General features: G+C 33.5%; 1 protein-coding gene and 1 long non-coding RNA gene across 3 annotated transcripts in view; one reads left to right on the top strand and one right to left on the bottom strand.

The window, feature by feature from the left end:
- The window catches only part of LOC127698455 (uncharacterized), a 53,290-nt gene that overhangs the window by 5,616 nt on the left and 24,172 nt on the right, over window positions 1-23,502 (top strand). For both annotated transcript variants that reach the window (XM_052201908.1, XM_052201907.1), the window contains exons 2-5: window positions 4,873-6,142; window positions 7,405-7,549; window positions 12,590-12,693; window positions 23,106-23,253. In XM_052201908.1, coding sequence (XP_052057868.1) covers window positions 4,919-6,142; window positions 7,405-7,549; window positions 12,590-12,693; window positions 23,106-23,253 — 1,621 coding nt within the window. In that variant the 5' untranslated portion in view covers window positions 4,873-4,918. The remainder of the gene's footprint in view (window positions 1-4,872; window positions 6,143-7,404; window positions 7,550-12,589; window positions 12,694-23,105; window positions 23,254-23,502) is intronic.
- Window positions 1,579-17,814, bottom strand: LOC127698545 (uncharacterized). The gene is made up of 2 exons (XR_007980884.1): window positions 17,616-17,814; window positions 1,579-2,766 (listed from the first exon to the last, which is right to left on the bottom strand). It is a non-coding gene; the product is annotated as an uncharacterized LOC127698545 (long non-coding RNA).

Raw genomic sequence — 23,502 nt, 5'->3', positions numbered from 1 at the left:
GATAACTATATTTGGTATGTGCGTACCTTGCAAGGTCCTCATGCCCGTCAGACAGTTTTTACTTGACCTCGACCTCATTTCATGGATCAGTGAACAAGGTTAAGTTTTGGTGGTCAAGTCCATATCTCAGATACTATAAGCAATAGGTCTAGTATATTCGGTGTATGGAAGGACTGTAAGGTGTACATGTCCAACTGGCAGGTGTCATCTGACCTTGGCCTCATTTTCATGGTTCAGTGGTTATAGTTAAGTTTTTGTGTTTTGGTCTGTATTTCTTATACTGTATGCCATAGGTCTACTATATTTGGTGTATGGAATGATTGTAAGGTGTACATGTCTAGCGGGCAGGGGTCATCTGACCTTGACCTCATTTTCATGGTTCAGTGGTCAAAGTTAAGTTTTTGAGTTTTGGTCTTTTTTTCTAGTACTATGTGCAATAGTTCAACTATATTTGGTATGTGCGTACCTTGCAAGGTCCTCATGCCCGTCAGACAGTTTCCACTTGACCTCGACCTCATTTCATGGATCAATGAACAAGGTTAAGTTTTGGTGGTCAAGTCCATATCTCAGATACTATAAGCAATAGGTCTAGTATATTCGGTGTATGGAAGGACTGTAAGGTGTACATGTCCAACTGGCAGGTGTCATCTGACCTTGACCTCATTTTCATGGTTCAGTGGTTATAGTTAAGTTTTTGTGTTTTGGTCTGTTTTTCTTATACTGTATGCCATAGGTCTACTATATTTGGTGTATGGAATGATTGTAAGGTGTACATGTCTAGCGGGCAGGTGTCATCTGACCTTGACCTTATTTTCATGGTTCAGTGGTCAAAGTTAAGTTTTTGAGTTTTGGTCTTTTTTTCTAATACTATGTGCAATAGTTCAACTATATTTGGTATGTGCGTACCTTGCAAGGTCCTCATGCCCTTCAGACAGTTTCCACTTGACCTCGACCTCATTTCATGGATCAATGAACAAGGTTAAGTTTTGGTGGTCAAGTCCATATCTCAGATACTATAAGCAATAGGTCTAGTATATTCGGTGTATGGAAGGACTGTAAGGTGTACATGTCCAACTGGCAGGTGTCATCTGACCTTGACCTCATTTTCATGGTTCAGTGGTTATAGTTAAGTTTTTGTGTTTTGGTCTGTTTTTCTTATACTATATGCAATAGTTCAACTATATTTGGTGTATGGAAATATTTTATGATCTATTTGGCAGTCACGCAGGTTTTATTTGACCTTGACCTCATTTTCAAGGTTCATTGCTCAGTGTTAAGTTTTTGTGTTTTGGTCTGTTTTTCTTAAACTATAAGCAATAGGTCAACTCTATTTGTTGTATGGAAGAATTGTTAGCTGTACATGCCTGCCTAGCATGGTTCATCTGACCTTGACCTCATTTTCATGGTTCATTGGTCAATGTTTAGTTTACTTGGTTAATGTTAAGTTTATGTGACAGTTGTAATAAAGCTTTATATTTAGGACTATCAACATAATATCAATGATTAGTAAAGAAGGCGAGACATTTCAGCGTGTGCACTCTTGTTTTTTTATGAAGTGAACTCCTTTGATTAGATAATAATCTATTTTTATACGACCGCAAACAAATTTTGCGGTCGTATATTGGTATGACGTTGGCGTCATCATTGCTGTCGTCATCCGAAGACACATTAGTTTTCGCACTCTAACTTTAGTTTAAGTGAATTGATCTCTATGAAATTTTACCATAAGGTTCAATACCACAAAAGGAAGGTTTGGATTGATTTTGGGGGTTATGGTACCAACAGTTAAGGAATAAGGGGCCAAAAATAAGCATTTTTGTAACTTCCAGACATAACTTGTGTGTTAGTGTATGGATCTCTCTGACATTGTACCACAAGGTTCCATATCACAAAGGGAATGCTGGGATTGATTATGGGGGTAATTGCCTCAAAATTTTAGGAATTAGGGGCCAAAAAGGGGCAAAAAACAAGCATTTTTCTAGTTTTATGACAATAACTTGTGTGTAAGTGTATGGATCTTTCTGAAATTGTACTACAAGGTTCCATATCACAAAGGGAAAGCTGGAATTGAGTTTGGGTTTATTTGCCCAAAAAGTTTAGGAATAAGGGGCCAAAAATAAGCATTTTTCTAGTTTCCAGATAATAACTTTTGTTCAATTGTATGGATCTCTCTGAAATTGTACTGCAAGGTACCATGCGTCAAAGGGAAGGCTGGGATTGATTTTGGGGGTAATTGCCTCAAAATTTTAGGAATTAGGGGCCAAAAAGGGGCAAAAAACAAGCATATATATACAACCGTTCTAGTTTCAGGACAATAACTTGTGTGTAAGTGTATGGATCTCTCTGAAATTGTACTACAAGGTTCCATATCACAAAGGGAAAGCTTGGTTTGAGTTTGGGGATAATTGCCCTAAACGTTTACGAATTTGGGGCCAAAAAGGGGCCTAAAAACAAACATTTTTCTAGTTTCCAGACAATAACTTGTGTTCAAGTGTATGGATCTCTCTGAAATTGTACTGCCAGGTACCATACCACAAAGGGAAGGCTGGGATTGAATTTTGGGGGTGATGAATCATAAGGGGGTTCAAAAAATTTGGGGGAGGGATATTTTTTTCATTTTTTTCCTTTTTTTTTTCTTTAAAATTTTCCATTTTAAATTGGTTATTTCTGATTTATATATATCTAAAAGCAAATAATAATGATATGGTTTGAATAGGTAAATTAAAATTTTTTAAGTTCTTAGACCACATTCATTCTGTCAGAAACCTATGCTGTGTCAAATATTTAATCACAATCCAAATTCAGTGCTGTATCATGCTTGAATGTTGTGTCCATACTTGCCCCAACTGTTCAGGGTTCGACCTCTGCGGTCGTATCAAGCTGCGCCCAGCGGAGCATTTTATTATTAAAGGATATATTTCATTACATTACATTGTGTAGAAAAATTTGTTGACTTTGATAGATAAGCTGCAGATCTATATTAGATTGGTACAAATGAAAGAAAAAATATTTGGAACTATTGATTATAATTGATTATAATTTGAAAATAGATATACATTGTGTTACATCATATCTAATTTTAGAGAACTATATTAAATCATATCTAATGTTAACGTACTATGTTAAACCATATTTCTGTTCAAAGGGAAATAACTCAAACTTATTCCATGAACCAGTAATGATAACATCATAATTTCTTTATAACTATTTTTTTTTAAGTCATGTGTGTTCTGAAGGTAGATGTAATAGTTATTATGTGGTATTTCATTTTTGTTGTATGTGTTAATGTTTAATTTTTACATGATCCTGTTTGGGGTTGAGATTTGCAAATATCATTTTCATTATTAATTAGATAATAATCTATTTTAAATATTCAATCACAATCCAAATTCAGAGCTGTTTTAAGCTTAAATGTTGTGTCCATACTTGCTCAACTGTTCAGGGTTCCACCTCTGCAGGAAAATCCTGTTTGCTGTCACTCGACAGCCTCTTGTTATGACTTTCCAATAGTTCAGTGGGCCTACATTTGTATGACAACAAACATGTTTTCAGAACTTTACTAACCTTAAGCTTGTGTAAACAGATAAATTGAATAACCAAAAATGATAGAAATTGTAGTTAACTTATATACATGTATATACTTTATAATATATAAATATTTTCACACAATATTTTCAATTACATGTACTAAATCTGGTGTTTGATTTATACCAGTGTATTGATACATTTTTTGTTTGTTTTTGAAAGAAGATGTTTGTCAATGCACGCAGTATAGGACCAATACCAGGACTCCCAATATTTATATGTTCTGCTCTAGTAAAATTTTCTTTTTATTTCACTGGTTAGAAATGATCAGTTAGAAATCTGGCATTTAACAGCATAAACCTTATTGGTATTGTTGGGATTCTATGACTCATGTCAGACCTGAAGTATTGCAACACTTGGCCTATTGACATCATACAATAATCATTTTTGCTCTGGGGCATCAAAATTTAGTATGATAGTCAGGAATAGCAGACAAATAAGGTACTGTTCCGGTACTAGTTTTCGTCAGAAATTTATAGTTTATCTCAAATTTTTTTAAACAGGAACTCCTTTTGATGATATTCAAAAAATGCATAGAGTCAAGAAATATAAATGAAAAACATGAGATTTTATATTTGATGACATCTCAATTATGTCATAATATGTATTGTTTTCATGAAAAATACAGAATTCATGCAGTTTTCCATCGTTATTTCCATTGTGGAATCATCGTGGGCAGCCAGAAACAACAAAATAATTTAAGAGAAGCTTTATTATAACTATTGACAAAATCTCATCAAATATAAAGTTGTTTCTTGGTTGCGCACATACTTTGCCAATCTAAAATAAACTTAAAATTTGATGAGAAACAAGGAAAGTGATTTTTTTTTCTTTTCTGAATACCTTATAGTCTAATTAAGGCAAATTTAAGAATATGTATGATAACTTTTAAATTTCAGTAATATTTGGGCCAAATAAGGGCCTTATTTACTCCTTTATAAACATGTTTTATTTTTAATACTTGTGAAAGTAGCAAGCTTACATGTATTTATATTACTTTGTTTGGAAACGATAAGTTTTACCAAATCGGGGACGAAATAATAATAATCAGGTGACAACATATCTTTCCACAATGTGTTATAACTTTTTATTTGCAAATTCATAAGCTGTTAATGTAGGACAAAAAATACCTAATTATTAAGTCTTATTAAGAAAACTTTCACACCATATTACATACTTAGTATATGAATTTAAGTAGCAAAATACATTGTCACAAATCTTTCAGTATATTTTTCTATGCACTGAAAGTAAACCCAAATAAATACATGTAATTTTCTTTTCTTTTAGATGAATAAACTAACAGATGTTAAGATAAACAGGCTCTTCATCAGCTATGGATGAAGAGCTAAATCAAGCTTTTTATGCACCAAAGAAGCTTTTCAAGAAAAGGGTAAGAGAGGAATCAGGATCTGAGGATTGGGCACAATATTTTAATAGCGATAGTTTCTTAGATTCACCGTCTTCCATTGACATCAATTTTCATGATTCAAGGTCTTTCTTGCCTTTGAATAACGGAGGATTTGTAGAGGACAGTTCAAATAGTTTTACCACAAAATTATTGAATGGCACTACTGATAATGAAACTACTAAATTTTACACAACCCTTAAACAACCAAATGGTCTGACTTTTTCTGATGACAGTAGATCCATTGGTTGGAGTAGTTTTGAAAGTTTACAGGAAAAGAGAACTCTAAAATTGAATCATATTCATCAGTTGAATAGAACTTCAGTTGATACATCTTTTATAAAGTCTGAACCTGATGATCTCTTTGATTATTGTGGACAAAGTAGTATCACAGTAAACAATTGCCACAATATTCTAGTAAATGGTTACAGTGATGGAAATGTTCCTTTAGATAGCTTCAAGGATTATAGATCCTCTTTTCCAAAAGAAAAAATCACTCGATACGAAAGAAGTGATGAAGCAATAAATTTGACCGTGAATCAGAAACAGAAAACCTCAGAAACAACATATGCAGATATCCTTAAAGAAAAACTGTTCAAGGAAGGTTCTCATTTTATTGAAAAATTTTCTCTTCAGTCTCTTAAAGAACATCTTCATGAAGATAATCAAGAACAGAAAAATCTTATTCCCATTAGCTGTATACATAGTACAAAGAATAGTGCAAGGAATATAAACTTATTAGAATTGAAATTGGAGGTAATGGACAACCCTGCAGTCAGTAGACCTGGTTTAGTCAAGGATATATCCCTTCACCATTTATCACCTGGGAACCAGTATGACAATCAAGTCTCATCAACAAATTTTGATTTGGAGACAATGTCTAATTCCCAGATGACTTCAACACAAACAATAAATGATGATGATTTGGATGATTTGATAGAGTCTGAGATTTTAAAGACATCATTTCCTTTAGAAAATGTTGGTGTAGACAAAGTTTCTTCTAGTGATTCTAAAATGAACCAAGAAAATAGTGATGTAACACCACAAAAGAAGCAAGGTAAAAAGTGGATGAAAGGTGATATGATTTGCCAGGTTTGTGGTGATAAAGCAGCTGGATTTTACTGTGGAGCCTTTGCTTGTGAGGCTTGTAAGGTAAATCTATATTTTGTAATTAGAGATATGTGTAAAAGGAAATGAGGGGTATGCACTCATTTATGAGAGAACTCAAAAAATAACCAAAAAGACATCTAGAGGTAAGCATATAGTCTTCAACAATAGACACCTGTTTATAAAATATATGCCAAGCTCAATATTGTCCCAAATCTATAAAGTTGTCAATTTAACAGAACAACCAAAGATTAACATCATATTCTCCAAATTAGAAGAAAAAATATGAAGAAATGACATATATGACAACTACTGGTGAGGTTCCTTAGTTGAAATGTGGCAGGGTTATGACCTGTTCATTTTTATTTTAACCCTACCTCTATTTAATCTGGATCAGTAGATTAACAAAACATACATTATTGAACATACAAAAAACCCTGGACAAGCACTCAAATAAAGAATTACTGTATAATAGATACATTGTAACAAAAACAGTTAAATTACATGTATTTTGATTAGATTAACATGAGACCACATAATATCTCAAGTGAATTATTAAGAGATCTCATTTCAAATGTGCATGTACTTGAAGCATTGTCCTAGCTACTTAGCCATGGTTTGCAAATAAACTCATCATCGATACCAGGATTCAAATATTGTACGCCAGACACGCGTTTCATCTACAAAAGACTCATCAGTGACGCTCGAATCAAAAAAATTAGAAAGACCAAATACAGTATGAAGTTGAAGAACATTGAGGAACCAAAATTCTGATTGGTTTTGTCAAATTCAGCTAAGGTTATCTTTTCCTGGGGTAGATAATCCTTAGTATTTAGAAAAATTCAAAGTTTTATAATCAGTTAATTTATAATTATGACCATATCAATGATAATTCATGTCAACACAGATGTGCTGACTACTGGGCTGGTGATACCCTAGGGGAGAAACCTCCACCAGCAGTGGCATCGACCCAGTGGTTGTGAATAAACTCATCATAGATACTAGGATTCAAATTTTGTACACCAAATGCTCGATTCGTCTACAAAAGACTCATCAATGGTGCTCAGGGCTATGTTGCTTAAATACATGTAGATCTACAAAAAAATGTATATATGGTTGGCCAAAATCCTTGATTGGCAGGCACCTGGCCTCTGACTTTAGGAATTTTCAGCAACTGCAGTCTAGACTAAAGAGTACATGTACCTAGATGAAATATTTATATACATGTAAGAAGATTTATGACTAATAACATTTGTCTGAAACATTTAAAGGATGTATAAACAAACATTTCTTTTTTTTTATTTCAGAAATTCTTCATGAGATCTTGCAGGAATGACAAGACAAAATATGTTTGTTTACGTGATAAGAAATGTCAGATGACAGCTGAAAGTCGTGTCCAGTGTCAGTACTGTCGTCTACAGAAATGTTTGTCTCTAAACATGTATAGTCCAGGTAAATTTCCTTATAAAGCATTTAAATCATTCTTGACATTGGTCATACTCATGTGCATTTTATGTGTGTATTCTCACAAAGACTTATTGTCTATTGTCCAAAACTAGTGTTTTTCTATCAAGTCTAGTTTGATAAAAAAAATTTGGAAGCTAAGGCCAAATTGGTAGTAATAGTATATATTTTATAAATGACAGTTCATGAATTGCCTTAACTAAATCAACTTCCCATGGAATTTACATTGTTAAAACCAATTACTTTAGACGGCTCAGTCGAGTTATGAAATTGATTATGAAATTGAATAAAAGTTACTGAATCATGAATTTAATAATTGAATTGTTCCTCTTTGATTTCTCATACAGCAGGCTAAGATATGGCAGGATGGTGTGTGGTTATAAGTGAATGTTGTATCTGTTCTTTAAATCCTCAACTTCTCATAACCAGCATGACCAGTTTTTTAGCTCACCATTCCGAAGGAACTGTGAGCTTTAGCCATCACTTGGCGTCCATCGTCGTCGTCGTCCGTTGTCTGTCTGGTGTGAACTATTTCAAACATCTTCTCCTCTGAAACTACTGAACCAATTCCAACAAAACTTAAGCTGAATGATCCTTAGGGTATCTAGAATAAAGTTTGTGTTTTATTTTCTGTTTCGTCAAAAAACATGGCCGCCATGGCTAAAAATAGAACATAGGGGTAAAATGCAGTTTTTGGCTTATATCTCAAAAACCAAAGCAGTTTGAGCAAATCTGACGGGGATAAAAGTGTTCATCAGGTAAAGTTCTATCAGCCCTGAAATTTTCAGATGAATCTAATAACCCATTGTTGGGTTGCTACCACTAAATTGGTAGTTTTAAGGAAATTTTGCAGTTTTTGGTTAATTATCTGGAATAGTATTAATGATAAAGATAAACTGTAAAACAGCAAATATGTTCAGCAAAGTAAGATCTACAAATAAGTTTTATATGACCAAAATTGTCAATTGACCCCTTAAAGAGTTATTGCCCTTTAAGGACAATTTTACACAATTTGTTTATCATGTTTTCTAACTTTAAAAAATTTTCTCCTCTGAAACTACTGAACCAATTCCAACCAAACTTAAGCTGAATGATCCTTAGGGTATCTAGAATAAAGTTTGTGTTTTATTTTTTGTTTCGTCAAAAAACATGGCCACCATGGCTAAAAATAGAACATAGGGGTAAAATGCAGTTTTTGGCTTATATCTAAAAAAACAAAGGAGTTAGAACAAATCTGACATGGGGTAAAAGTGTTCATTAGGTGAAGTTCTATCAGCCCTGAAATATTCAGATGAATCTAATAACCCATTGTTGGGTTGCTACCACTGAACTGGTAACTTTAAGGAAATTTTGCAGTTTTTGGTTATTATCTTGAATAGTATTAATGATAAAGATAAACTGTAAACTGCAAAATGTTCAGCAAAGTAAGATCTACAAATAAGTTAATATGACCAAAATTGTCAAATGAGTCCTTAAGGAGTTATTGCCCTTTAAAGACAATTTTTCACAATTTGTTCATCTTGTTTGCTTACTTTAAAAAATCTTCTCCTTTGAAACTGCTGAATCAATTTCAGCCAAACTTGGGCTGAATGAGTTTCAGAGTATCTAGTATAAATTTTGTATTTTATTTTCTTGTATGTCAAGAAACATAGCCACTATGGCTAAAATGGAACATAGGGGTAAAATGTATTTCTTTGCTTTTGAAGAAAATATGACAGATACAAAGAACATCTCAATGGAATTTTTAAGCAATCATTGATGAAAGATTTAAGCAAAAAATTACAGGTGAGCGATTCAGGCTCTTCAGAGCCTCTTGTTTTTATAGCAATCCAGGATCATATCAATACAAATGCAAGGTGTTGGTATGAATTTTTATCCCTCTGCACAGTTTTAATACGACCGCAAAAAATTTGCATTCGTATATTGCTATCATGGCTCTGTCTTCATCGGAAGACATTTGGTTTCTGGACAATAGCTTTAGTATAAGTGAATGGATCTCTATGAAATTTAACCACAAGGTTCAATAGCACAAAAGGAAGGTTGTATCGTAGAGTGGTTGTATCGGACACAAATTAAGGCTAAGTAATAAGAACGTGTGCTTGCAATGATACTTGTATTGGAACTCTGAGATAAGTAACGTCACAGCAAAGGTGACGTCGTATACATAGAGAGCGGTAGAGGGAACATCTCATGTGCAATCCGGAACAGGTTAGGATTGATTTTGGGGGTTATGGTCCCAACTATAGGAATTAGGGGTCAAAAAGCGGCCAAAAAAGGCATTTTTCTAGTTTCCGGACAATAACTTGTGTATAAGTGTATGGATCTCTATGAAATTGTACCACAAGGTTCCATACCACAATGGGAAGGTTGGGATTGACTTTAGGGGTTATGGCGCAAACCGTTTAGGAATTTGGGGCAAAAAAAGGGGAAAAAAGGTTTTTCTGGTTAATGGACAATTACTTTAGTATTAGTCTATGGATCTCTATGAAATAGAAACACAAGGTTCCATACTACAAAGGGAAGGTAGGGTTTGATTTTGGGGGTTATAGCTCAAACTGTTCAGGAATAAGGGGCAAAAAGGGGGGAGGAACAAGGTTTTTCTGGTTTCCGGACAAATACTTAAGTATTAGTCAATGGATCTCTATGAAATTGTACCACAAGGTTCCATACCACACACAGAAGGTTGGGGTCGATTTTGTGGGTTGTGGCTTTAATATCGTTAAGAAACTAGAGGCCAAATAGGGGCCAAAAACAAGACTTTTCTAATACTGGTAAGCTGGTTCTAACATAAATTTATAAAGAAACATTATATACTGATATGGCAGGAGATACACACCAAACAGGGTGTGTAAATTATTATATTTAGTTTGTAAACAGATTTACTAAGTATTGCGCAAGTATTGCACAACAGCAAGAAATCTTCAATTGAAAATAAATACAAATTTTTTAACCAATTTCATTGAGGATTAATTTTAAAGTTTTGAATTGTTTGAGGTTTTTACCATGTATTACTATATTGGATATTTGGACATTTTTGAATAGGTCTACATTGAGATCCAAAGGGTCCCAAATTAGACTTTGTTTGATATTGTAACGTGTTCGCAAACCGGTGAGAACCTTTCTAACCAACTAACTCACTTAAAAGAACAGACAGACACCAACAGGAACCAACAATGAACCAAAATGATTTAATAGGAAATATAAACACTCAAGATAATTACTACTACCTATTACATAAACTTTCGACACATCAAACAGCCTAGTATAGTTTCTTGGTTGGCGCAAAATCTCCTGTTTGTGTGTGTGTAAGACGGATTGTATTTTTAAAGATAATTTAATAAAGTATCACACTAGAATTTACGTTGATGTTCTGAATTTAAACACAAAACCGCATCAAGTGTAATAACTTTTATTTACGAGACTGGCATAATATTAATAACAACTGTAACACGAGTTAACAGATATAAATTTCTTAAAGCAGCAATCAACAATTAACAATTAACAATATTCCGTATAGATTAGACGAACAGATAATACTATAAAACAGATACACCAAAAAGCGACATTCAAGGAACACACAGGTTCTATCTATGCCTCCTTTGAAAACCGGAAACTGGAACAATTAGATTCCCTTAAAGGAACTGAAACAAATAATTATAAAATATTCAGGAACTTTAAACTTCTGTATTAGAAAAACTGTGCCTTCAAATTTATTCAGACACTTTTATTAAGCTGCTAACAGGCGATAGGGACAAGCTGGAACTGAAGTAAAATACTATAAATCTTACGCAATTGTTTTGTTTGGCGTGTATGAAATTCCAAATATGGTTAAAATGTATGACCAAATAAGGAAACTTCCTTAGAAAGCAAATATCTTTGACATTAGCGTCAAAGTAAATGACGTCATTCCAACCCTATTACCGCTGAAAAGGTGCGCAACGTCGGTGCAAAAATAGATCATATGGAATGATTTCTTATATCTAAATAAAACTTCATTCTACATTAACTTTATATAAAATACTTTAACATCTATCACTAGTTCGAAAAACATACACAAATATAACTTCAATACAGTATAAAAATTAGACGATTTCTTTTGACATAATTTTTATAACAATACCCGTTACTGCCGGTAAAAACAAAAGTGAAAGTAACGTACCTTTGATCAAATGCTGCCGGTAAGAAAACACATGTTTTCTTTCATTCTGGATCAAATGATATAAAAATGATTATACAATAGGTAACTACATGTATGTAATAAAATACACACATTTACTGCTATAATACAAAGTACAGTTGGCAGAAATATAGACAAAACAATGTAAACATATTTAAGTTAAAACACAAAGTCTCCATTATACACAAAGTATTCACAAGGTAAATAATAGTTCCCACAAAAATAGACAATATCGACAAAATTTGTGGCACTGCTATCGTCCAAAATCGCCACAATATCATCAAAAACTGAATTCTTGTGGTTCTATGATATGCTGAATCTAACTGTGCATTCAGATTTTTAATTTTGGGCCCTGTTTTCAAACTAGTCGGTATTAAGGTCCAAAGGATTCAAAATTAAACTTTGATTGAATTCATGGTTTTTTTTTATATGATGAATCTAACCATGGAATTAGATTTTGGATATTGAATCATTAAGTAGATTAAATGTCCCATTTCAAATTTTTAAGTTATCTGACCACATTTATTCTGTGTCAGAAATCTATAATGTGTCAAATATTTAATCACTATCCAAATTCAGAGCTGTATCAAGCTTGAATATTGTGTCCATACTTGCCACAACTGTTCAGAGTTCAACCTCTGCGGTCGTATCCAGCTGCTCCAGGTGGAGCGCATTTTTTTCTAGTTTATATACTTTTAATGTGACTACCTAAATTGTTGTCATTCTATAATGTTAAAAGGGATTCTCTGTATGGTATGGGCTTGTTCTGTATGTGTTAGAAAGTAGTAACATTCAAATCTCAGATATCTATACAACTGATGATGTGACACATAACTTTATCTGTTTTTCAGGAAGTGATGTTAAAAAAGAAAATGTAGGAGATATTCCTTGTCGTGTTTGTAGTGCTCCATCATCAGGATTCCATTTTGGAGCTCTAACCTGTGAGGGGTGTAAGGTAAGGATGAATAAATGTAGATATGCTTATACACTTACCTGTTCCAATTGAGCTTTTCTCATCACTTTGCGTCCGTCGTCCATCGTCGTCCGTTAACTTTTACAAAAATCTTCTCCTCTGAAACTATTGGGCCAAATTTAACCAAACTTGGCCACAATCATCATTGGGGTATCTAGTTTAAAAAATGTGTCAAATGACCCAGCCCAACAACCAAGATGGCCGACATGGCTTAAAATAGAACATAAGGGAAAAATGTAGATTTTGGCTTATATCTCTGAAACCGAAGCATTTAGAGCAAATCTGACATGGGGGGTTAACTTGTTATCAGGTCTAGATCTATCTGCCCTGAAATTTTCAGACAAATCAGACAACCCGTTGTTGGGTTGATGCCCCTGAGTTGGTAATTTTAAGAAAATTTTGCAGTTTTTATACGATCTCCATGAAATTTTACCATAAGGTTCAATACCACAAAAGGAAGGTTGGGATTGATTTTGGGGGTTATGGTACCAACAGTTAAGGAATAAGGGGCCAAAAAGGGGCCAAAAATAAGCATTTTTGTCGAGCCTTCGACTTTAGTCGAAAAAGCGAGACATAGCGATCCTACATTCCGTCGGCGTCGGCGTCGTCGTCGGCGGCGGCGGCGTCCACAAATATTCACTCTGTGGTTAAAGTTTTTGAAATTTTAATAACTTTCTTAAACTATCCTGGATTTCTACCAAACTTGGACAGAAGCTTGTTTATGATCATAAGATGGTATCCAGAAGTAAATTTTGTAAAAATAAAATTCCATTTTTTCCGTATTTTACTTATAAATGGACTTAGTTTTTCTGCCGGGAAATATTACATTCACTCTGTGGTTAAAGTTTTTAAAATTTTAATTACTTTCTTAAACTATCCTGGGTTTCTACCAAACTTGGACAGAAGCTTGTTTATGATCATGAGATAGTATCCAGAAGTAAATTTTGTAAAAAAAAAAATCCATTTTTTCCTTATTTTACTTTTAAATGGACTTAGATTTTCTGCCAGGAAACAACACATTCACTCTGTGGTTAAAGTTTTTAAAATTTTAATAACTTTCTTATACTATTTTGGATTTGTACCAAACTTGAACAGAAGCTTGTTTATGATCAAAAGCTAGTATCTAGAAGGAAATTTTGTAAAAAAATAAATTTATTTTTTCCGTATTTTACTTTTAAATGGACTTAGATTTTCTGCCAGGAAACAACACATTCACTCTGTGGTTAAAGTTTTTAAAATTTTTAATAACTTTCTTATACTATTTTGGATTTGTACCAAACTTGGACAGAAGCTTGTTTATGATCAAATGCTAGTATCTAGAAGGAAATTTTTGTTTTCTATCAGTTAACATTACATTCAGTCTGCAGTTAAAGCTTTTAAACATTTATTAGATTCATAAGTTATCCTGGATTTTTACCAAACTTGGACAGAAGCTTCTTACAATCAAAAGATAGTATCAAGAGGAATATTTTTATTGATTTACTTCCTCATTTTTGTTGAGCCTGCGATTAACAGAAAAAGTAGGCGAGACACTGGGTTCCGCGGAACCCTTACAAATTTTTATAACTTCCAGACATAACTTGTGTGTTAGTGTATGGATCTCTCTGACATTGTACCACAAGGTTCCATATCACAAAGGAAATGCTGGGATTGATTTTGGGGGTAATTGCCGCAAAATTTTAGGAATTAGAGTCCAAAAAAGGGGCAAAAAACAAGCATTTTTCTAGTTTCATGATAATAACTTGTGTTTAAGTATATGGATTTTTCTGAAATTGAACTACAAGGTTCCATATCACAAAGGGAAAGCTGGAATTGAGTTTGGGGGTAATTGCTCAAAACGTTTAGGAATAAGGGGCCAAAAAGGGGCCAAAAATATCATTTTTCTAGTTTCCAGACAATAACTTGTGTTCAAGTGTATGGATCTCTCTGAAATTGTACTGCAAGGTACCATACCACAAAGGGAAGGCTGGGATTGATTTTGGGGGTAATTGCCTCAAAATTTTAGGAATTAGGGGCCAAAAAGGGGCAAAAAACAAGCATTTTTATACGACCGCAAAAAAATTTGTGTGGTCGTATATTGGTATGACGTTGGCGTCGTCGTCGCCCGGCGTCAACTGGCGTCGTCCGAAGACACATTGGTTTTCGCACTCTAACGTTAGTTTAAGTGAATGGATCTTTATGAAATTTTACCACAAGGTTCAATACCACAAAAGGAAGGTTGGGATTGATTTTGGGGGTTATGGTAATAACAGTAAAGGAATTAGGGGCCAAAAATAAGCATTTTTGTAACTTCCAGACATAACTTGTGTGTTAGTGTATGGATCTCTCTGACATTGTACCACAAGGTTCCATATCACTAAAGGAATGCTGCGATTGATTTTGGGGGTAATTGCCTCAAAATTTTAGGAATTAGGGGCCAAAAAAGGGGCAAAAAACAAGCATTTTTCTAGTTTCATGACAATAACTTGTGTGTTAGTGTATGGATCTTTCTGAAATTGTACTACAAGGTTCCATATCACAAAGGGAAAGCTGGGTTTGAGTTTGAGGGTAATTGCCCTAAACGTTTAGGAATTTGGGGCCAAAAAGGGGCCAAAAAACACATTTTTTTCTAGTTTCCAGACAATAACTTGTGTTCAAGTGATGGATCTCTCTGAAATTGTACTGCCAGGTACCATACCACAAAGGGAAGGCTGGGATAGAGTTTGGGGGTGATGAATCATAATGGGGGTTCAAAAAATTTTGGGGGGGGATTTATTTTTTTTTCCTTTTTTTTCTTTTTTTCCTTTTTTGTTTCTTTTAAAATTTTCCATTTTAAGTTGGTTATTTCTGATTTATATTTAAAATCAAATAATAATGATATGGTAGGAGATACACACCAAACAGGATGTGTAAATTATTATATAATAAGTATTGTGCAATAGCAAGAAATTTTCAATTGCACAGTATTGCACAATAGCAAGAAATCTTCAATTGCACAGTATTGCGCAATAGCAAGAAATCTTCAATTGCACAGTATTGCGCAATAGCAAGAAATATCCAATAGCACAATATTGTGCAATAGCAAGAAATTGTCAATTGTACAGTATTGCGCAATAGCAAGAAATATTTAATAGCACAGGATTGTGCAAAAGAAGATACTTCCTATAAATTGCTTATTTCTTGACCAATTTCAATGGGGTTTTATTCTTGATTTCATGGGGTTCTTAAATATGCTGAATCTAACCGTGTATTTAGTTTTTGGATTTTGGGTCCCGTTTTTAAATTGGTCCACATTGAGGTCCAAAGGGTCCAAAATTAAACTTTGTTTGATTTCATCAAAAATTGAATTATTGGGGTTCTTTGATATGCCGAATCTAACTGTGTATTTAGATTCTTAAATTTTGGTTCCGTTTTCAAATTGGTCTACATTAAGGTCCAAAGGGTCCAAAATTAAACTTAGTTTGATTTTAACAAAAATTGAATTCTTAGGGTTCTTTGATATGCTGAATCTAAACATGTATTTAGATTTTTGATTATGGGCCCAGTTTTCAAGTTGGTCCAAATCGGGGTCCAAAATTAAACTTTGTTTGATTTCAACAAAAATTGAATATATGGGGTTCTTTGATATGCTGAATCTAACCATGTATTTAGATTTTTGATTTTTGGGCCCCGTTATCAACTTTGTCCACATTGAGGTCAAAAGGGTCCAAAATTAAACTTTGTTTGATTTCATCAAAAATTGAATTATTGGGGTTCTTTGATATGCCGAATCTAACCGTGTATTTAGATTCTTAATTTTTGGTTCCGTTTTCAAATTGGTCTACATTAAGGTCCAAAGGGTCCAAAATTAAACTTAGTTTGATTTTAACAAAAATTGAATTCTTAGGGTTCTTTGATATGCTGAATCTAAACATGTATTCAGATTTTTGATTATGGGCCCAGTTTTCAAGTTGGTGCAAATCGGGGTCCAAAATTAAACTTTGTTTGATTTCAACAAAAATTAAATATATGGGGTTCTTTGATATGCTGAATCTAACCATGTATTTAGATTTATGATTTTTGGGCCCCGTTATCAACTTTGTCCACATTGAGGTCAAAAGGGTCCAAAATTAATCTTTGTTTGATTTCATCAAAAATTGAATTATTGGGGTTCTTTGATATGCCGAATCTAACCGTTTATTTAGATTCTTAATTTTTGGTTCCGTTTTCAAATTGGTCTACATTAAGGTCCAAAGGGTCCAAAATTAAACTTAGTTTGATTTTTAAAAAAATTGAATTCTTAGGGTTCTTTGATATGCTGAATCTAAACATGTATTTAGATTTTTGATTATGGGCCCAGTTTTCAAGTTGGTCCAAATCGGGGTCCAAAATTAAACTTTGTTTGATTTCAACAAAAATTGAATATATGGGGTTCTTTGATATGCTGAATCTAACCATGTATTTAGATTTTTGATTTTTGGGCCCCGTTATCAACTTTGTCCACATTGAGGTCAAAAGGGTCCAAAATTAAACTTTGTTTGATTTCATCAAAAATTGAATTATTGGGGTTCTTTGATATGCCGAATCTAACCGTGTATTTAGATTCTTAATTTTTGGTTCCGTTTTCAAATTGGTCTACATTAAGGTCCAAAGGGTCCAAAATTAAACTTAGTTTGATTTTAACAAAAATTGAATTCTTAGGGTTCTTTGATATGCTGAATCTAAACATGTATTTAGATTTTTGATTATGGGCCCAGTTTTCAAGTTGGTCCAAATTGGGGTCCAAAATTAAACTTTGTTTGATTTCAACAAAAATTGAATATATGGGGTTCTTTGATATGCTGAATCTAACCATGTATTTAGATTTTGGATATTGGACCATAATAGGTGAATGTCCAATTTAAAATTTTTAAGTTCTTAGACCACATTCAATCTGTGTTAGAAACCTATGCTGTATCAAATATTTAATCACAATCCAAATCCAAAGCTGTATCAAGCTTGAATGTTGTGTCCATACTTCCCCCAACTGTTCAGGGTTCGACCTCTGCGGTCGTATCAAGCTGCGCCCTGCGGAGCATTTTATTCTAGTTTCAGGACAATCACTTGTGTGTAAGTGTATGGATCTTTATGAAATTGTACTACAAGGTTCCATATCACAAAAGGAAAGCTGGGTTTGAGTTTTGGGGTGATTGCCCTAAACGTTTAGGAATTTGGGGCCAAAAAGGGGCCTTAAAACAAGCATTTTTCTAGTTTCCAGACAATAACTTGTGTTCAAGTGTATGGATCTCTCTGAAATTGTACTGCAAGGTACCATACCACAAAGGGAAGGCTGGGATTGAGTTTGGGGGTGATGAATCATAAGGGGGTTCAAAAAATTTAGTGGAGGGATTTTTTTTTCTTTAAAATTTTCCATTTTAAATTGGTTATTTCTGATTTATATATAAAAGCAAATAATAATGATATGGTTTGAATAGGTAAATTAAAAATTTTTAAGTTGTTAGACCACATTCATTCTGTGTCAGAAACCTATGCTGTGTCAAATATTTAATCACAACCCAAATTCAGTGCTGTATCAAGCTTGAATGTTGTGTCCATACTTGCCCCAACTGTTCAGGGTTTGACCTCTGCGGTCGTATCAAGCTGTGCCCCAGCAGAGCATTTTATTGGGTATTATCTTTAATATTATTATAGATAGAGATAAACTAAACAGCAATAATGTACATCAAAGTAAGATCTACAAATAAGTCAACATGACTAAAATAGTCAATTGACCCCTTGAGGAGTTATTGCCCTTTTTATAGTCAATTTTTAACAAGTTTTTGTAAATTTTTGTAATCTTTTACAAAAATCTTCTCCTCTGAAACTACTGAGACAAATTTAACCAAACTTGGCCACAATCATCATTAGGGTATTTAGTTTAAGAAATGTGTCCAATGAGCCCGCCTACCAACCAACATGGCTGACATGGCTAAAAATAGAACATAGGGGTAAAATGCCAGTTTTATCTATTATTTTTTGAACCATTATAAATAGAGAAAATCTGAAAGGAGCAAAAATGTTCAGAATAATGAGCTCTACCAATTGTCCACATACGTCAAAACAGTTAGACAAATTCTTATAGGAGTTATTGCCCATAAATGACAGATTTTTTCATTTTTTTTCATTTTTATACGACCGCAAAAAATTTTTTGGGATTGTATAATGGTATGATGTCATCGTCGTCGTCTGCGTCGTCATCCGAAGACACATTGGTTTCCGGACAATAACTTTAGTTTAAGTGAATGGATCTCTATGAAATTTTTTAAGAAGGTTCAATACCACAAAAGGAAGGTTGGGATTGATTTTGGGGATGATGGTCCCAACCGTTTAGGAATTAGGGGCCCAAAACAAGCATTTTTCTAGTTTCAGGATAATCACTTGTGTATAAGTATTTCCATTGCTCTGAAATGGTACCACAATGTTTAATACCACAAGTAGAAGGTTGGGATTCATTTTAGGGGTTATGGGGTCAATAGTTTAGGAATTAAGGGCCAAAAAGGGGCCAAAAAGAAGCATTTTTCTAGTTTCCAGACAATAACTTGTGTGTAAGTGTATGGATCTCTCAGACATTGTACCACAAGGTTCCATATAACAAAGGGAAGGCTGGGATTGAATTTGGGGTTAATTGCCCCTAACATGCAGGAATTAGGGGCCAAAAACAAGTATTTTTCTAGTTTCCAGACAATAACTTGTGTGTAAGTGTATGGATCTCTCTGAAATTGTACTACAAGGTTCCATACTACAAAGGAAAGGCTGGGATTGAGTTTTGGGGTTATTGCTCCAAGGGGGTTTTAAAAAGTTGGGGGGGGGGATTTTTTTCCCAATTTTTTTAAGGAATTCATATTTTTTTTTTCAAAATTTTTAAAATTTCGAATTTTTGAAAAGTTTCAAGAAGAAATCTTCAATTGCACAGTATTGTGCAATGGATTTATAAGATCTTTGACCACATTTATTTTGTGTCAGAAACCTATATTATGTAAAAAATTTGATCACAATCCAAATTCAGACAGTATCAAGCTTGAATATTGTGTCCAAATTTGCCCCAACTGTTTAGGGTTTCACCTCTGCGGTCATATCAGGCTGCGCTCAGCGAAGCATTTTTTTGCATATTATCATGAAAACTATGATATTTAGAGAGAAACATTTTTTTTCCGTTATGCCTTATATGATTTATATTATAATAGATAAATAAACACTTTAAATCACAAAAATGATCAGCACGGCAAGATCTATTAAAAAGTCAAATTTTGCCAATATAGTTAGTAGACTGTCACTCTTCATAGGAGTGATTGCCCTTAAATGAGGATTTTTTTACCCTCTTTTGTGTTTTGAGCAAATACTAAAGAAGATAGAGAGAAACTAAACAGACTAAGAGATCACTAATAGAAGATCAACAAAATAGAGGTTTTTGTCATGGTCTATTCTCGTCTACAATGTTGGAGAGTGTCTTTTGTTTGATACTGCACATAGACCAAGGTGAGCGACAAAGGCTCTTTAGAGCCTCTAGTTCCTTTTCATGATTTTTTTTTTTTTTCTTGTTTGGATGTCAGGGAATCCATGTGTTTGGTATAGCCCTTAATTTTAAGCTCAGAACAATTCCAATGATTTTTTTTTTAATCCACAGTGCACTGTTTTTACTTTTCTTTGTCGTTTGGAAATCAGCAAACACACACATTTAATTGCACTGACCCTCCCAGAGATTGTAATCTATCGACCAAAAAGTGGTGATTTTCTGCACAATTTTTGGGACAATGGTTACAACAGAAAACTTTAATATCATATCAACTTTTTTTAAAACATCTTCTACATAAATATCTTGTCATATAAGAATCATATTTGTCAGTTATAACTTTCATTTTGAATTAGCATAACAACTGAGATAAATATTCAAAACTTATTGATAAAAAGGAGGGATATAGAGGATTATTTTAGCATGCTGTATGCAGGGTTTCCAAAAACTATTGATCTAGCCAGACATTTTTATATCCTGTTTTCCACCGGCTGTTTGAGTCTTGATTAATTCATTGTCATTTTAAAATGCCACCGTTAAGGAAAGTAAGCTTTTTAATCACAAAAATGAAAATAATGTCCTCAAATTGATCTACTTTGGCAACATTGCAGAATAGTTGAAACTGTTTTTTTCTGTCCTCCATTGGTGAACTTAATATTAAAACTCTTTTTTTACATTGCCTGAGCAGCATTAGATGTGGATGAAAACGACAAGAGACTTTACTTTACACAGGAAACTTTCAATAATGACTAAAATCATGTGACATAATTTACTTTTCTTCAAGACTACTGCATTTATCTACAAATAAATAAGAAACTATTATGATTATTCATGTCCCTGAATTTTGCCTTTCATTTTTGTTTGCTTCCGTTAAAATTATAATTTTGTTCGTTTCCGTTACTGGTAATCGGCCTGATAATAAGTTTTACAAATATTGACATGGTTTTCATATTTCTTCGAGTGGTTAAACTAGAATAGTTAATTAAGTTGGTTTACAATGGCCAAGTTACATTGCTAGTAGGAGAGATTAGTTAGAAAGTTCGAAATTTTTGGGTTACAGGTAATTAGCAATGTAAAAGAACAAAAATCGCGGTACATCACAAATTTTCAGATAAGAAAACCGTGGATTCTTTATTTATACAATGATTTTGTATCAGGAAATTTTTACCTTAAACCCTCATGAATTATATCGAAAGTGCAAGAATAATCACACACATTGGTATGAACAAAATTACTTGAGTAGTATAAACTTGTGCAATGGATCTGAGACTACAATGTGTTAAAGTAATCTCAGGGTGGATGGTATAAAACTTGGAGTACAGACATCAGCCAATGTATAACTAGATTTACTTCCAAATTATATTTGTTGATAAAAACCCTCTTAATACCCTCTAACCCAGGCCACTCAAGAAAGTCATTTAACAACTTCTTTTGAATCACTTCTTGTTTTTAGGCAGTTGATGCATCTTGCATAAGAATCTGCAAAGCATCAGCTCTAGTATTTTCAACACATATTTGGTTTTCATCTATATTCCCTCTGTACTCAATATACTTGTTTTTCATACTAATTTGTGTCGTCATTCTTGCTCTTTCAATATCATTCATGGGGGTTTATCAATCTGATGTGGATGGTTAGCACTTCAAACAATCAGACCCTTGATGTTCCTGAAACACTGCTTCATTTTATGGGCACTACAAACATAGCTCAGAAAGCCAAAGAAAATTGATGCAAGTAGTCTAGAAGATAGTATTCTTCCACATTTTTGCTACTGACTGAAAATTGGTTTCTTGAGCAATTAGAATAGTGGTTGCCAATCAGAATTATTATTTCAGAATTTGGAAATAGTTGATAAAGTATGCAGAATTCTTTATATAAGATAATTTTATTACCCTAACACAGGAAGAACTCATTTCAAAAAGGTTTTAGAGGAAATAAAAATAAAAAAATAAACCCTACCACCCGCCTCAATTTTTTCTACAAGTTGGATGAAAATCTACTACCGGTAATTGATTTAGTTGGCCTTATAAGAAATGAGAAATTATTTCTTGAAGGCAGGACTTTTATCTATTGATGTGGGTATTTGAGTTATGTGAGCGTGTTTACTAAATTCTTTAATCATAAAATAAAATTTGATTTGAGGCCTTTGGAGAAATTCCTGTAGAACTGAATGAAGGTGTTAAAAGAAAAAATGCATCAGCTGTTTAGAATATAATTAAGAAATAATTCACGGGGGCTTGAATATATCGTGATTTTACCAAGGGTTGGCCCTTTATGACAAATATTTTACCATGAGCGATAGCGAGGGGTAAAATATCGGCATAAAGGGACAGCCCGTGGTAAAATCACGATATATTCAAGCCCCCATGAATTATTTCGATTCTAATAGGACAAATAAGGCAATTGTTTTGGATCGAAGCGCTCTAGATGAAGGCATTATTTGCCGTTCCCATAAGTAAACGCACTATTAAATTGATGTAAAAGACCAAGCAAACTGAATAAATGACATGCTTAAACTTTTTACAATAACATATTTAGATAGGTTTGGATGAATCTAAATGATAATTGTACTTATATGTCTTATATGTATACAAAAAATGGCTTATATAACACATTTTAGCATCGTTTGTTTACATTTCCTTGTTGTGATGATTTTCGGTTTCACAAGCGTGTATTTTCCCGTAAAATGCTTATATTCTTACGTCATCGTTCTATGACGTCAGGTAGCTCATTCATAAAAAAGCATATGACGCGGGAGTACGTTCAGAACAGCCCAAACAATATATTCATATTTTACCACGGGTGTGTACTCAAAGCGTTTGAAGAACGTCATGTTAGAATGAGAGTTGCGCGTGTAAGAGCATTCACACTTACTGTATATATTTTCAGGGATTCTTTAGAAGAATGGCAAAGGAGAGGGAGCTTGGTAAATACAGATGTTCAAAAACAGGGTCATGTGAAATTAATACCTCCACCAGAAATCTGTGTAAAAGTTGTAGATATAAGAAATGTGTTGATGCTGGCATGTCTATAGAAGGTAATTTATATTCTTTATGAGGCTAGGGGAGGGTAGGGTGCTCACAAACATGTTTCAGGAGTATGTATCTTCAAGATACATGTATAAAGATGTTTGAACCAACCAAATTTTTATATTACTATAATTTCTTTGTTTGAAATAATTCATTATGTTTGTGGTCATTATACTATAATTTATATATAACATGAAATCAAATTAAAATTTTTTTGCTACAATAAATTTTTTATGGCTATGGGAATAGATTATTTC

The sequence above is a fragment of the Mytilus californianus genome, unplaced genomic scaffold (assembly GCF_021869535.1).
Source record: "Mytilus californianus isolate M0D057914Y unplaced genomic scaffold, xbMytCali1.0.p SCAF_4, whole genome shotgun sequence".
NCBI classification, from domain to species: Eukaryota; Metazoa; Mollusca; class Bivalvia; order Mytilida; family Mytilidae; genus Mytilus; species Mytilus californianus.
Note: the sequence above shows the minus strand (reverse complement) of the source record. Positions and strands in the feature narration are given on the sequence as shown.